Source organism: Branchiostoma belcheri, unplaced genomic scaffold (genome assembly GCF_001625305.1).
Source record: "Branchiostoma belcheri isolate BF01 breed outbred unplaced genomic scaffold, Haploidv18h27 scaffold73, whole genome shotgun sequence".
In the NCBI taxonomy this organism is placed as follows: Eukaryota; Metazoa; Chordata; class Leptocardii; order Amphioxiformes; family Branchiostomatidae; genus Branchiostoma; species Branchiostoma belcheri.
The window spans coordinates 1,167,955-1,182,120 of NW_017804387.1; the positions used below are offsets into that span (position 1 = coordinate 1,167,955).

A 14,166-nucleotide genomic window follows, 5' to 3' on the forward strand; every position below is an offset into this window, starting at 1 on the left:
ATCATCCACAGGCTCTTCCTGCTCACAGTGTCAAACGCCTTTGACAGATCAACGAAGGTGATGTACAGTCCTTTATTCTGTTCACGGCATTTTTCCTGGAGCTGCCTGAGCACAAAGACCATGTCGGTGGTACCCCTGTTGGCTCGGAAGCCGCACTGGCTCTCTGGGAGGTGGTGTTCTGCAACTGCAGGGACCAGTCTGTTGAGGAGAACTCTTGCCAGGATTTTACCTGCGATTGAAAGGAGAGTTATCCCCCTGTAGTTCGAGCAGTCGGACTTTTCCCCTTTGTTCTTGTATAAGGTAATGATAACAGCGTCACGAAGGTCCTGGGGAAGCTTTCCCTGTCCCAGCAGCACACAAAGAGTTCGTGGAGTTTGGAGTGCAATGCTGCGCCTCCATGCTTCCAGATTTCTGGAGGTAAGCCATCGACACCTGCTGCTTTTCCACTTTTCTGTTGATCTGTGGCTTTGATGACCTCTTCGAGGGTCGGTACTAAATCCAGGTCTTCTTTTATTGGTTGTCGAGGTACGCGCTGGAGCGCAGAGTTAGCAACGGTACGGTTAGCGCTGAAGAGGGTTTGGAAGTGCTCTGTCCAGCGGTTCAAGATGGACGCCTTGTCCGTGAAGAGAGTCTGGCCGTCGGTGCTGCGCAAAGGAGCTACCACTTGGTGAGTGGGGCCGTAGACCGCCTTTAGGGCTTCGTAGAAGCCCCTGTAGTCACCGATGTCGGCGCAGAGCTGTGTTGTCTCAGCAAGCTGGGTCCACCAGTTGTTCTGCATGGTTCGCAGGCTGCGCTGAAGTTTGCTGCATGTGGAGCGGAAGGCAGCTTTCTTCGCAGGGCAGGAAGGCTGTGCGAGATGTGCCTGGTGAGCTGCTCTCTTTTTAGCCAGTAACTGTTGGATTTCTTGGTCATTATCATCGAACCAATCTTTGCTCTTCCTCCCAGAGAAGCCTAAGACTTCCTCCGAGGACTTCAGCACAACAGTTTTCAGTTGAGCCCAGAGTGTTTCTGGGCAAGAGTCTGTAGGGCAGTCCAGACCTTCCAGCTTAGACTGAAGGTGGGATTGGAGATCAGCCTTCACTACGTCGGACTCCAGTCTGCCAACGTGGAGTTTCTTCCTGGGAGGACCTCCTCGTTTAGGCTTCGGCTTGAAGTGAAGGGTTAGTTTGCATCGAACCAGTCGGTGGTCTGTATGGCATTCTGCACTGGGCATCACTCTGGTATGCAAAACATCCCTGCGGTCTTGTTGGCGGACAAGGATGTAATCAATGAGGTGCCAATGCTTAGACCGGGGATGCATCCAGGTTGTCTTGAGACTGTCTTTCTGTTGAAAGATTGTGTTTGTGATGACTAATTGGAGCTCGGTGCAGAGTTCCAGCAGGAGACGCCCATTGTCGTTGCAGTTCCCAACGCCATGCTTTCCGAGGGCACCTTTCCAGGCTACCGAGTCTCTGCCCACTCTGGCGTTGAAATCCCCAAGTATAATAACCTTGTCGCCTGCAGGGGTGTTCCGCACTAGTCTGCGCAAGTCAGTGTAAAACTTATCCTTTTCTGTTGGGTCTGCTTGAAGAGTCGGGGCGTACACGCTAAAGAGGGTAACGTGCTGTTTCTTTGTCAGAGGCAGGCGCATGGACATGATGCGGTCAGAATGACCTGTTGGTAGGTTCTCCAGTTTTGAAGCTATGGTGTTCTCTGTCATGAAGCCCACTCCTGAGAGACGACGCTCTGGCTGAGGCTTGCCTGACCAGTAGAGAGTGTAGCCTGCACCCTGCTCCTTGAGGCTACCGACATCTGGAAGTCGAACTTCACTGAGAGCAGCGATGTCGATATTCAGACGGTTGAGCTCGCGCGCAACCAGAGCGGAGCGGCGTTGAGGGCGGCAATCGTCCTGGGAGTCTAGCATGGTCCTGATATTCCAACATGCTAGTCTGAGTCCTGTCATACCTTTGTGGGCAGGTATGGAGCCACTGTTTCTTGTCTTTGTTCGACCGCTTGAGAAGATGCCCGTTGGCCGCGGCTAGCCAACTGGGTAGGTTGAAGATGAGCTTTGTTTGGACCACCTTTTCTAGGTCCTCCTCCGTGCTCCGGAGCGAGCAGTGCTTTCCTCAATAGGCTGCTCGGCCATTCAGGGTGCTGCCGAGTGATGTTGTCATCTTCAGGTCAACAGTCACACGACCAATATCCTGAACCGCCTGCATGCAGGATTGGAACTGCGGCTTGGGTGACATCTTCCACCTGCCGGTTCGCCCCTTTCCCATCGCTGCAGGGCTTTGGTGGGGGGGGGGGGCTTGGGCCTGCGCAGTGGCTTTTTAAGGTGAGAGACGGTGTGCGCAGTACTGTTCCCACCCTTTACACCCGGGGTTCGTCTGCCATAGCCTAGTAAACTGGGACGGTGACAGTGAGGTCCTCGGGTCGTAGGTTTTAAGTCAGACTTTCCTTGTCCTAGATGGATTGCCCCGGTTGACAAGGGCTATCGAGCTCCATCTGCCCGACAGGGACCCTTCCTTTAGCGACTATCCAATCTCCACCCCCTCATTCGAGGTTACAGAGTAGGGACGGTACACCTACCCCAGGACTAGGAAATTGGTACATTCGGGCCCTCGCACCGCGTCAAGGCGAAAGGGTCGGGAGCCGATGTTCGGGCATCCCACGTACCTACCTGCTAAAATACCACGGGCACCGCAGTCCGTCCGACCTATCACCCAGACAAAAAACAGTACCTTCCATCTCACGGAGGTAACATGGACAACACTAACTCTACCCCTGTGAACGTTTTAAAAAAAGTGCAAGTACTATCCTGACCCTGTCTTGGCGAAGTTGGTCCATAGTGTGACCATCTTGTCCTGCACGTCCAGGTCAGCTGCAGTGGGCGCGCCGTCCACAAACCGAGTCGGCATGTTGAAGAGGAAGCGTATTTCTGCCGCATGGGGCACTCCTGGAGAACACATATCATCAGTAACTCTAACTCAGTATATATAACTCTAACTTAGTAACTCAGTATAACATCAGAAACTGAAAATCCTCAGAGGTGCGCAATCGTAATCCCCAAGTTGATTTTTCGGTTTGCTGCAGACAGTATCAAATTTACGTTCGGAAGTTGCGGTCATTACTTATCCTGAAGGCGACAGTGGTCATTTAAAATTTTATCCTTCTGTACGCTTTTTGTGTGTGTTGGAAGAAAATTTAACATTGTACTATGGTTATACACAGGTGAACTTCTATGGCAATATCAAATCATCTGTTTGGCTGGCGCAAAAAAGATTCCAGTACAAAACGTTAACAGAAATCCCGATAAAACGCGTAAAAAGTCGTCAAAAATAATCCAAAGCCAAAACCTACACATGTATGCTTGGAGAATAACGCAAATATACATTGTCCTAAAACACTAGCTTTTGACCTAGCAAGCAATTCTCTTCTGTTAGCTCTCTCCTAAACTCTAAACATTTCACAGCCTTTGCCAATCAATTTGGCATTGAGTTGAGTTTGAGTTTAACATTTCTGTCTTCCTGTTGTCCTACATGTAATACATACAAAATTACAGAATACTGTCGCAAAAAAAACACAAGGGTAACCACAGAGTACCGTGCTTAAAATACGTGAACAAAATACAGATTCTGAAATAAAGGTTCATGTAACAATTCTGTTAATTTGTAAAGTATTCCAGTGGTGAGACATGCGGTACAGGAATCTTTTGTCAGGTACTTTTCATGTGGTCCTTCATATACATACAAAATCACACAATAATTTCACACAGTAACACCGGGTAATCACAGATAACCATACTTTACCTTGCCACGAGGGATATCTGTCGGGGATGGGTTGATAAGCGAAGCTGTACTTGTAGGTTGAAACGCCCCCTGCCGACATTCTCAGTAACACCTCCTCCACCGGCGCGACGTACCGATAGTCTGACAGGAACTGGTTAATAAAGAAACTTCATCAGTAAGAAGCTTTAGATGGATCCTTATCATGAAACTTGGTAGGTGGGTAGGTCTTGATAAGACATACAAATGATTAGTTTTGAGGCGATCCAATGCGTGCGATCTACGTTTGATCAGAAAATCGTGCAACTTAAGAGCCCCCACCCCCAAAAAATCGACCGATCCCGGAAGGCCTGCAAAGGAGGCTTAGGCCGTGTTTAAGTGAAGTCACCCAAACCGCGATTCGGGTAACTCACATTCCTCACATCTGGTGAAACCGAGTCCGATCACAATTCGCTTGAGCTACATTTATTGCTGTTTGATGGTAACACGCAAGGTGGCGTGTTATTGATGTCAGAGGTCAACGACTTGCTTGCTGAGGCCCCCCTCCCAGCGTATCTCGGCCGAATGCCGACGTGGTCCCGCCAGAGGCGGTGAAGCTCGCCCTACAACGGACGCATTATTTGACCATTACTGCTCTTTAAGTTGCTGCCACGTAAAAGTTGGTATTGCATATAAATAAAGAAATATCACCCCGTAACCCATGACCAGGCGAAGTCACATTGAAATCATATTGCGTTCAGACGCAAATCGCGATGCGGGAAAACCGATTCGAAACCACCTCTAGAAGTGGCTTGGGATCGAGACGCTTTCAATGTGATTTCGGAGCGTTCGGATGGAGCCACTTGAAACCGGCTTCGGGGTAAACCACATGTAAAGCGCCTTGGGTGACTTCACTTAAACACGGCCTAATTGGAAGATCCCATCACCTGTACGTAGTTATCTCTGTTGGAGATAGGATCGTCGATGGCTTCATAGTCCGTGTAGCCGTGCAGAAGGGCGTCGGAAAGGAAGTCCCTGTTTGCCGGGTACCGTCTCACGAACTCCGCCAGGTCGGCAATGAAACGGTCTCTGCTTACTCCATTCTCTACTCCAGGAATGTTTGCTGTCAACAACAAGAGTTGGGACGTCTCATATCTCCAAAGGAATAGTACCAGGGAAAGGAAAGAGAGAGAGACTGAGGAAGAAATGGGACGACAACGTCAATGAGTGGACCGGCTTGTCCCTTGCCTGCGCCCAACCGCTGGCTCAAGACAGAGAAGGATGGAGGAAGGCAGTGTGCTCAGCCGCTAGGTGCCCCCACGACCACCCCCGGTCAAGAAACGGTAAGGCGGTAAGACGATAAGATAACTCCAAATGATATTCACTAGTTTTGTAGATTTTGCTGTTTTATTTTGTCATTAATTATGGAAAATAAGGTTGTAATTAGCATGATCTTATATTGTGGTCTTCTCTGCCTAATAACATACTGTACAGTATATAAATGCATGAGTGAACTTCTTCTTCTTGGCTTGTCCTCGCGAACGGAATCAGGAAGGTTTTGAGTGAACTACTAGTATGCAAATGGACTACAGTTGCAGTACCATATGCCAAGGTCATTCTATAATTGAGCTTGACCTTGGTGTCCAAGATATACTTACATACCAAATATCGTCACAATCCATCCAGGCCTTCTTGACTTAAGTTATGATGACCGTTAATGTGCGAAAACACACAGAGAGAGAAAGAGATAGTGAGTGAGTGAGTGAGTGTGTGTGTGGTGTGTGTGTGTGTGTGTGTGTGTGTGTGTGTGAGAGAGAGAGAGAGAGCAAAAACAATAACCTCCATTTTTCATGGAGGTCAAAAAAAGTAGCAAGGGCGGTGGAGAATGAAACCTCCTCTGCCACACCCCAAGACAAGTCACCACATATCTATATTACTTACTTATAAGTGTGGTATTTACAATTTTTCGTACCTCAGGGGTGCCAGAGTATACCGTGCAATTTTACGGAATACAGTGCAATTTTACGGAATACAGTGCAATTTTACGGAATACAGTGCAATTTTACGGAATGCAGCACGATCGTATTAGTGTATAGTACAATTTTACGACATACAGTGCAACCGTATTAGTATACAATGCAACTTTACTAGTACTGTATATTAGTAAAATTGCAATGTATACTAATACGATTGCACTGTATTCGGTAAAGTTGCACTGTATTCCGTAAAATTTGCACTGTATACTCTTGCAACCCTGCTCCCTTCTCCAAAGAAAAGTGTTTTTGATGTCCAGTTCCTACCCAGGTCTCCGGACCGCTCGTCCCTGGTACATCCCGCCATGAGGCGGACCTTGGTGAACCGGTCCTGTGCCAGTAAGTCCCACGGTCGGGCGGGCAGGAAACCGCCGGGGCCGTCCACAACAGGAGCCCAGGCAGCAGACGACATCGGGTACGGCTTCTGTAGGGTCGTCATGGGGAGAGAATTAAAGTGCTCATGACACCAAAATATGACCTTATCCGATTGTAGTTGACATAACTAGTATTACCTGGCTAACAGACACATTTATGATAAATATGCACGGTTCCCCTGTTACATTCAAAAATTGAATGCCCCGTCTTGAGAAAGTCAGCACAAGCCAGTTCTGACAGACAATTTGCATCTCTACCTTTTTAATTTGCATATCTGTATTTTTTCCTGAGCTGATGTCACCCAGTGATGTCAGCTCAGGAAAAAGCACAGAAATGCAAAAATAAAACATAATTTATAGAGATGCAAATAGATAGCTTGCTTGCTAGAGAGTCTCCAAAAATTGACCTTTACAAAGTCAATTTCTGTAAAAACTCAATTTCTCAGTCATCATGATTGAAACCAGCTTCACGTGACTTGGTTGTATGTATACCTTTGTATATGTTATGTATTTTACAGACTTTTTGGGTGTCATTTGGTCTTTAAGACACCAGAGGAACCTACCTACTTATGGAGTGTAACACATGATACTGGGGTTGTCTTATACAAATCTTCACTCCGTCTAATCGAATCTGGACATTCATCATAGAAACGCACGCTCTTCTCGGAAAGTGGGCATTACTCGACTAAGATGCATGTTTCTTTGCATCTTAGGCCATGTTGATTTGATTATATGGATGACATCCGCGCGCATGAATTTTCGGCTGTTCCAAAAAACGTTTTCTGTATCTGTCTGTATCTCTATCTGTATAGGCGGTATAACCGCCTTTCGGCGTTTTCAACCATGCTGTAAATCGTATCAAACAGTTGCAAAATTAGCAAAAATATACCTTAAGTTGCAAAAAATTAAAAATGATACCAATATCGTAGAATGCCAAAATCAAACGAAAAAAGACGAAAATGTTAAGAAATGAATTTGAAGAGTAGATAATTCGCCCTACCATATTCTGTGCCATTTGTTCAACCTTCATGACGACGTAGATTTCATAATGAGACCAACTTTTTTTTGGCAAAACTTTTTTTATTTACACGCACAGTTCCAATAGGATGTCATCCATATATAATCAAATCAACATGGCCTTATAACGGAAAGAGGCGTGTACTTAAGCTTGCGTAACCGCGTTTGGAGAAAAATAGAGACAAGCCTTACGCCCACATCTGCACTGGAGATCTCTTCCGCTGTCTTCTCTCTTAAACAGTCAACCAGCTCCTGAGTTGACTGAAAAAAATCGCAAACACAATATATTATAAGCGTTTTTCTTGTTATATGTATAGTTGTAGAATGGCTTTAGAATGTCGCCATTTTTGTGTTGTATTAAGATTGTTGTTGTGTTGATGGCAACATGTCGTCAAAAACGTTTTGAGAAGAGAGTGTATCGTTTTACCTTTAGTAAAGGACATCACATATATGCATGATGATACAAAAGCAAAGTTGTGTAATTTTTTTTGGTGACGCCTAAGGGGCGGAGGCATTTTGTTTCGTGTTTGCATGTGACATTTCTCATCCGATATTTACCAATGTATCTTTAACCCACCAACATGGTGGACGCTAGATTATGTCACTCACGTGACTGCAAACAAACAATAGGGGCGCAGATGGTACATACCTGCGTACTACAGCTCATCTGCTTTGCCAGCTCCTCCGTGTACTTCTGAGGTTCGTACTCCGGCAGTAAGACGGCCCAGGGACTGGTAGAGGCTCCGCTCTGTAGAATGGCTTGATAGAAATAGTCTGAAAGACACGTTGATGAAGGTAAGACATCCAGGTAAACAAGATTTAAAGACAAATAAACTTCTACTAGTCTACTGCTGGATAAAGTACGTAGATAACTTCCGGACGTTTTGAGTGACATCCGTCACTCTTCATCAGCTTCACTAAAATGAACTGACAGAACACTATTCTTCAGCTTCACTAAAGTGAACTGACAGAACAAGTCGACACTTATCACATGTGAAGGACCTGGAAAAAGCAGTTTTACATAACCAAGATTCGTGTCACTGAAAGACAGAACAATATTGAGTGCTATGGTAGTAGATATTCTAGTTGTTCTGTAGTATGCCAGACTTGCCAGTTCAATTTTATCCTAGCGATTTTCTAAAGTATGTCATTTTACACCGTGAAACATTAAAGCACTTTTGACGTTTAACGGGAAAGCTCTTGTAAAAAAAGGTGACTGAAAATTAGAAAAAAAATCATGTACGAACGGTTTGGTAAGCGAACTCAACCACTGCTTGGAGGGTATATTGAAAATTTGATATACATAGAAATGTACAATGTTACAATTTTCCCTTTTGCTTCTGAAAGATAACAACTTATATACAATATTTATAAAACGATAACTATTTTCACCTCTGCTGAGCGGAGATACCAGGTGTAGAGATGTACTCGCTGCCCCTGAACTCTCACCAAATATGGTCACACGATCGGGGCTGCCTCCAAATGCCCGGATGTTCGCGCGGACCCATTTCATGGCTTCGAGTTGGTCCAACATCCCATAATTCCCTGCGGCGCTAGAATCTCCGGTGCTGAAAAATCCTAGTGAGTTGACAGGAAAAAAATCCACAAATTTAATTCAGTCTGACCCCAATTTGTTTGTTTAGTATTGTTTGCTAAGATTTGTGTATATTTATTTGTTATTTTTATCTATTTTATCTTTGTATGATCCTTTTTTGTTGGATTTTATTTTTTTTTCTGCTTTAATAAATGAATAAAAAAATATCAACAAATATTTCCAGGCCACAGACGTTACGAATTAGGTTTAAGTAACGTAGTTTAGATACAGAATCAATACAAGATAATTGGCATTCAATCTCAAAATTGATATCGATGATATTTTGAGATACAGTACAATGAAAAATCTCCAAGCAGATCTTACGGTGGCTGCAAAGACATAATCAAATTGGCCAGGGTGGCAAAATGGTAAATGTCTGCCCAATAGATACAGCCAGGCCAATTTGATTCTGTCTTTGCATCCACTAAAACATCTGCTTGGAGATTAGTAGCAAATACCTAGAGCGCCAAGGCGATAGTTTGTGATGACGACGACCACTCTTCTCTGTGCCAGTAAACTCCCGTCATGCAACTTGTTGGCTCCGGTAACGTGTGCGCCGCCATGGATGTAGAGCATGACGGGAAGCAACCCCTCACCGTCCGACACCTGAGGAACAAACAAACATGGCCGCCGGGTCACGGTGGTTTCAAGGTCATCAATGTTGTGTTTATACAAAACAAAAGAGGAGCAAGGGACCAGCTCTGGCCTAGGCATTTAGGCAGGTAGGCAGGCAAAAAAGCCAGCTAAAATAAGTCACGCCAAACAGACTAGGACTTACATTGTTACAACTTTAACTTCATCTTCATCTTTGACCATACAATAACAACTGCTGTATTTTCAGCTTAACTACAGCCGCTGTATTCTAATGCATCAGAAAAGCAGACATAAAAAGTATTTTCAACGGTAAAAATTCCAGCCTAGGTGCCAGATTGTTTCCAGGGCCTACACAGGTCCATTTCTCAGCTCCAAGGCCCCCAAGAAATTATACCACAGCCCCCCCCCCCCTCAGTTAGGCACTGATTCACAGTCTAGTGTGAAGAAATAAATGTTACACCAGTTTGACGCTGACAACTCTGGGCCTGGCATGCTATGCGTCTGGCATCCAAGCTATAAAAATTCAATTTGTGTTTCAATACTATTATTTATAACACATTTACCTGTGGACCATACACGTTCAAGTTCAGGCAGTCTTCAGAAACATTGACGTCGTCCAGACTAGGGTCGTAGGAGGTGACTGACGTTGTTGTCCCCCTTGGGTACTGTAGACATGCCGGCCCGAACCTTGTGGCGTCACGGACGTCGGTCCAACCCTCGTGCGGCTGAGGAGGGCGGAACCTCCGGTCCCCGGTCGGGGGTGCCGCGAAGGGCACGCCGAGGAAGGTGTTCAGGACGGTACCGTCGTCTAGAGTCGTGCTGAACCCTCGGATCTGACCAAGGGTCGTGGAAACCTCCACAGACTGGCCATCACTGACCATACAGGAGATGACCAGTAGTAATAGCTGTAACACAGGCGACCAGAATAGCGTACTAACATTCAGCGCCATATCCTTGTACCTGTACACGGTGTCTCTCTTCAGGACATGTGAGAAAAGTTCACTAACTACGAGCAAGCTGTTAACATTGCTGTGTTAACGTGTTAACACTGCCTCGGGTATGTTGCGAGAGCCCAATTGCCTTGGACTTTGAACCAAATCTAAACACTATAAACCCGCAACAACAATAATAGTTGACGCAACCTAGTGAATGAATGAAGATCTTTATTGTACATTTTTGCCCCACTGTGCCAAGCACAGGTCACATTATACATATACGAATACATATTCATATAAATATACATATAACTATGTGTACATGTATAAATAAATGTCTTATGTATTCTAGTGTTTTCAACTTCTTCTCGCTTCTTAGTATTTGTATAAATGTACGATGCTGTATGAGTAGTCAGATTTGGTTTATCAAATGTTACCAGGAATATGATTTTTTTCTTTACTTGTTATAAGAATCCGAAGTTGGGAAATTTACTTAAAACATGTCCGAAGAGTATACGTCTATCACTGTCATATAAAGGACAATCTATGGTGAAATGTACTTCGTCCTCTACTCTATCTAGACTACAAAATTGGCAGATTCTTTGCTCTAGGGGAGTGCGGTTATGTCTTCCTGCTTCGATTCGCAATTTTTTTTGACAACTGATTCTTAGTTTTGTAATGGTGGATCTATGACGTACATTTGCTAATTTAAGATATTATTATTCTTTATAAGAATGTTTTAATAATGATCCGTGAATAATTTCATCAGGTTGGTTAATGATTGAATAGCGAAGTTCTTTATTCACAATCACTTGTTTAACAAGATCTCTCAGTGTTAAACAAGTGGTTGTAAAGAACTTTGCAATTCAACAATAATCAATCAATCAATCAACTAATCAATCAACTAATCAATAAATCAATCAATAAATCAATCGGTCAATCATCCGAAGGCATGATGATACATGTATAAAGTATGCACGCGGTATACCTATTTTGTCTGTCCAATTCAGCACGAAAACAGACATTTAAGCAAACATTCCTCAATATGTAAAGAAGTATTAAAGGTGAGAAAATATTTCAATAGACTTTAGACTTCGTAAAGACTTCGTAAAGGCTGCTGAAAGGCAAATTTCGCCTTTCCGTCACCTTTCAGTGTGCTGAAGTACGACGTAAACATATTTCATATCTTTACGCTTCCTTTACAAATCCGTAAATATCACAGCAGGAAAGCTGACATTTAAACAAACTTTCCGCAATATGTAAAGAACTAGTAAAGGTGGGAAAGTAAGTACGAAGTACACGGAGTAAACGTTTTCATTGTACTGCATGATCTAAGTTGTAGACTCGGCAATGAATCTTTTCCTGACAAACATCGTGATATAACGCACTCTAAAAACTACGATCTGTAGCCTTTTTATTACATGTGTACAATTTTAATCTTTAAAAAAAGATACAATACATAGTGGCGCTGTACTCAAGCACTCGTTTATAGAAGAAGAACTTAATTGCCCAACAGATGTAGCGGGTACAACGTATGGCAAAATATAGTACATAGTATTACATAGTTGGTGATGTTAACATACATACATAGTTGGTGATGCTAAAAATATCTAACAGTTCTACTAACTGTACTAAGAATCTGGTATACATTCATAAACAATGTATAGAAATAAAGAAACACTGATTATACTAATCTAAGAGACACCAATTATACTAATCTAAATCTATTGATAGTAATATATAGTGTCAGGAATTTATTACATTTTCTCGTTTTGTCAGCGAATATTGTGTATAAATTGGCCTACATAAGTGGATATATTGACAGAACATGATAGTAGCATATTAAATGACACCGCTAACAATAAATGAAACTTAAGACAACAAAGGCAATTTTAACCACCAAACACTTTGTTGACATGATTCTGCCTAGGCAGATTCCACAAAACAACGGTCAAGGACAGCCTTCCCCTAAAGGCCTGTTTTGAACACTTTGTTGTGTTCCTTGTCTCACGGCTGTACCATGGATCTCTTCACGATACTAGTGGCCCTTTCCTTCATTCTTCTAGGCTTTGTTGCCTTTATAGAATTCAGAGACATGTTGGACCTAGTTATACTTTACGTCTTAAGCGGTAACACAGGCAACAGACGGGCCCGTATCCTGGACGGCGGGTGATCGCTGCTATGTTGTCGGGACGGCTGAGCAGACAGGCCCGGGACGGTGTCTGTGTTAGCACGGTGAATGTTGGAGACATGTTTTACCTGCTCAGCTCGTCACATGACGTCTAGCATGACCAGCATCGGTGAGTCAATGTCCCCTACATTGTTACATATTATGGTATAGGCCAATGACCCTTCGCGTGGCATTGTTGTGTTTCACGCTTGAACTTTGAACTTTAGGTGTAGGGACCAATCACAATGTTTGCACAGGAGGGGCTTTTTCTGTACAACAACAATTCAGAAGCAGAGAGTAGCGTGACATATAGTAAAGGTAAATTAGCAACTCATTCAACATCTCGTGTACGTATTGATAACGCTAGACAAAGAGTTTTGCTAAAGAACTTTGAAAACCTTTTCTGAGGGTCATTTTGGTGAATTTTTGGCATTTTGATGGTGAATGGTATAGTGTAGGGTTTGGAGCAAATGTTGCTTCCGAGAGGATTTTGCCCCAAAAATGGATTTTTTTCCCATGCATATTTTATTGGCATTGTTACTGACTACATCTGTGATACTACACCCCTCTTTCTAGTCCCTTGGAATCGCCATGACAGGGGGTCAAGATATTGACCCATGTACATAAAACCGGAAATATCTTTCCCGAAAGGCTTGTAAGTATAATAAGTAATCAATAACTAATTAATAAATGGGCTAGCTCATGAAGTTGAGTTTTGTTACTATAAATCCTGAAAGGCGAGTTTTGTCTGTTTTTTTTTTTTTTTTTTTTTTTTTTTTTTTTGTCTTACTGTAGGTTTCAATGCGTAGGGCCAACTGAAGCGACCCCCTATAATTATTTTTCAATGACGCTCCCCAAGATCTTATGAAAGTTTCCCATAGTGTGAAACGTGTACTACCAGGTAAGGTAAGTGGTTTTATACCCTCAACGTACTAACCTAATCGTGCATCATATCAAGACAATATAGGGCATGATCTCTATTATCTCTAACTCTATACTGTTACTTAGTGCCTGCGCTTGTTCTTCGACCATTAGGTCGTGGTCTTACTTAGTGGGACAGACATAATAAGGGTAAACTAACATGTGCAGACGTGGGGTAACCGTTTTCATAACACACCAAACCTGGCTTGTCCCTATTCTGTCACAATCCCTGACGATACAGCTTAAAACGTCAGCACACACTTCAGAAAAACAACGAGGGTGGGACTAGGTAGGATACTACAAACACAACAAACACCAAGTAATTATAAGCCAAAGATCTTCTAAGTGTTTGCAGTAGAGCTGTAACCATACCCGTATTGTCTTACTGTGTGTGTCACCCAATGAAATTTCAAGGGGGAAAAACAAAACAAATATTCTGGATGAAGAAGTCTGTCTGATATTGACATTTATTGCCTTTTCTTAGCACGTTTTCGTCATCATTTTATACTTAAGAGCCGATGTCTGTAAAAACCAAGCAAATCAGAAAAAAAGTGGCCAAACTCAAAAAATCAAATTCTCTCAAACTTTGTGTGGTGGTAGGGCCTTGACCCAAACTTACAAAAATGGGTAAGTTTTGGACGCCTGGTTATTTGTTGCCATGGCAACGGCCATTTTTGAAAATGGCGGATTTTTACCTTGTGGAGGCATAAGTCTTGCCCAAATGGATCATCTTTACCTCCGTATCTCACAGAAAGTAACACATATCTCCTTGCGTGTAACATATT

The 14,166-nt window shown here is 43.4% G+C and overlaps 1 protein-coding gene across 1 annotated transcript in view; it reads right to left on the reverse strand.

Annotated features, from left to right (window-relative positions):
* The window catches only part of LOC109485132, a 48,297-nt gene extending 37,905 nt beyond the window's left edge, over positions 1–10,392 (reverse strand). Inside the window, 7 exon segments of the mRNA XM_019788565.1 lie at positions 3,789–3,918; positions 4,691–4,866; positions 6,044–6,200; positions 7,817–7,941; positions 8,560–8,745; positions 9,220–9,367; positions 9,919–10,392. Coding sequence (XP_019644124.1) covers positions 3,789–3,918; positions 4,691–4,866; positions 6,044–6,200; positions 7,817–7,941; positions 8,560–8,745; positions 9,220–9,367; positions 9,919–10,305 — 1,309 coding nt within the window. The 5' untranslated portion in view covers positions 10,306–10,392.
* Positions 10,393–14,166: the final 3,774 nt, after the last annotated feature.